We start from the raw sequence: 1,485 nt of genomic DNA, 5'->3' as shown, positions 1-1,485 counted from the left end.
ACAATGAACCAAAAAGAGAAATTTAATCAATATGAAATGAGTTTTGTTCAAATCTACCAAATAAGAAAACATCATAAATATTTTTACTTTTTTGTCATTTGAGTTCATTTTCAACAAATACTATGATGATTTTATTGCTATAAATACATCTTTAGAAGAGAAACACAACATCACATTTTCTTACATTCTCAAAACAGAAGCTTACCCATGAGAAGACCTAATAATGGCCGAAGAAGAGTTCAAATGGCAAGGATGAAAAATCAAAGCAATTTACAAGTAACATTCTCAAAACGACCCGATGGAGGCCTTAATAATGCAACCGAGCTCTCCATTTTGTGTGGTGCTGATGTTGTCGTTGTAGTTTTTTCTCCTAGCAATAAACCATATTCATGTGGACATCCTTCCGTTGAATTTATTATGAATAGATTTTTGGGAGAAAATCCTCCGACTGATACTGATGCTCCTAACCCCATCGTTATTGCTCATCAAAATGCAAATACTGATGAAATCAATAGGAAGCTAAACATAATGGAGATTTCACTCGAAAGAGAAAAAAAATATGGAGAAGCACTTCAAGCATCGAGGAAAGAACCTCCAATTGAAAAACTCAGTCCTTTGACCTTTAAAAAATCTGTGCAAGGCCTTGGAAGCTGCAGATGAAGAAATTGAAAGAGTAGCGAGCATAAAAAATGAGCGTGGCTTTGAATCTCCATATCAAACCATTGGAAGTGCCTTTGCTCCTCTAAGAGTTATAGAACATTCTTCGTCTGATACCTAACCAATAACTCAAATTACCAAGTCTATTAAATAACATATTTACTTAATCTCAACTAGTAGATTAGCTAAACAAATTATAATTTAGTAATTATAATAGAGACTTACTAGTTCAACAGATAATTATAATAGGAACGTATAAGTCATAAACAACTTATTTGGATGCATAATGGAGGTAGATATTTAAGGACTTGTTTTCTTGTCAGATCACTGTGAAAATTAGGAACTTAAAAATAACAAAGATGAGGCATACTCTAACTCAACTAGGAACATGGAACTGAATAGGCATTTTTGAAACATCATCATAATCAGAATATGATTAAAAAGAATAATACCTAGGTAGGAGTTTTGGTTGTCCACTAACTTATTACTAACAAAACAATTGTCACGACCCGAGCCTACACCCTGGATGATAGCACATAATTGGAGAGTTGAGAGGTAGTGATTAGCGAGAATCTTGAGAATGAATTTTAGAGTTGATAATGTTCTTACCAGTGTTTTAAAAGAGTCTGTTGGGACTCGCCTCGGAGCGGGGCTCTAGCAAAACACCCCGAGACTTAAGTATGGGGCTTAGTTTTGTAAAATTTACACCATAAGCGCCAGATAGTACGCCCTAAGCACACCCAACGCCCAATGGTCGGGGTTTGCCTAACATATCTTACACAAATTATGTGTTAAATTCTTTAGTTAACATTTATGACCATCATAATT

General features: G+C 34.5%; 1 protein-coding gene across 1 annotated transcript; it reads left to right on the top strand.

Moving 5' to 3' along the window:
- Positions 1–243: 243 nt before the first annotated feature.
- Positions 244–660, top strand: LOC102600389 (agamous-like MADS-box protein AGL62). Its single transcript, XM_006356325.1, has one exon. It carries the CDS (start codon positions 244–246, stop codon positions 658–660), a length of 417 nt encoding a protein of 138 aa, XP_006356387.1.
- The last annotated feature ends 825 nt before the right edge of the window (positions 661–1,485 follow it).

The sequence above is a fragment of the Solanum tuberosum genome, unplaced genomic scaffold, assembly GCF_000226075.1.
Source record: "Solanum tuberosum cultivar DM 1-3 516 R44 unplaced genomic scaffold, SolTub_3.0 scf00217, whole genome shotgun sequence".
NCBI lineage: Eukaryota > Viridiplantae > Streptophyta > Magnoliopsida > Solanales > Solanaceae > Solanum > Solanum tuberosum.
This window is presented reverse-complemented; position numbering and strand designations above follow the sequence as displayed.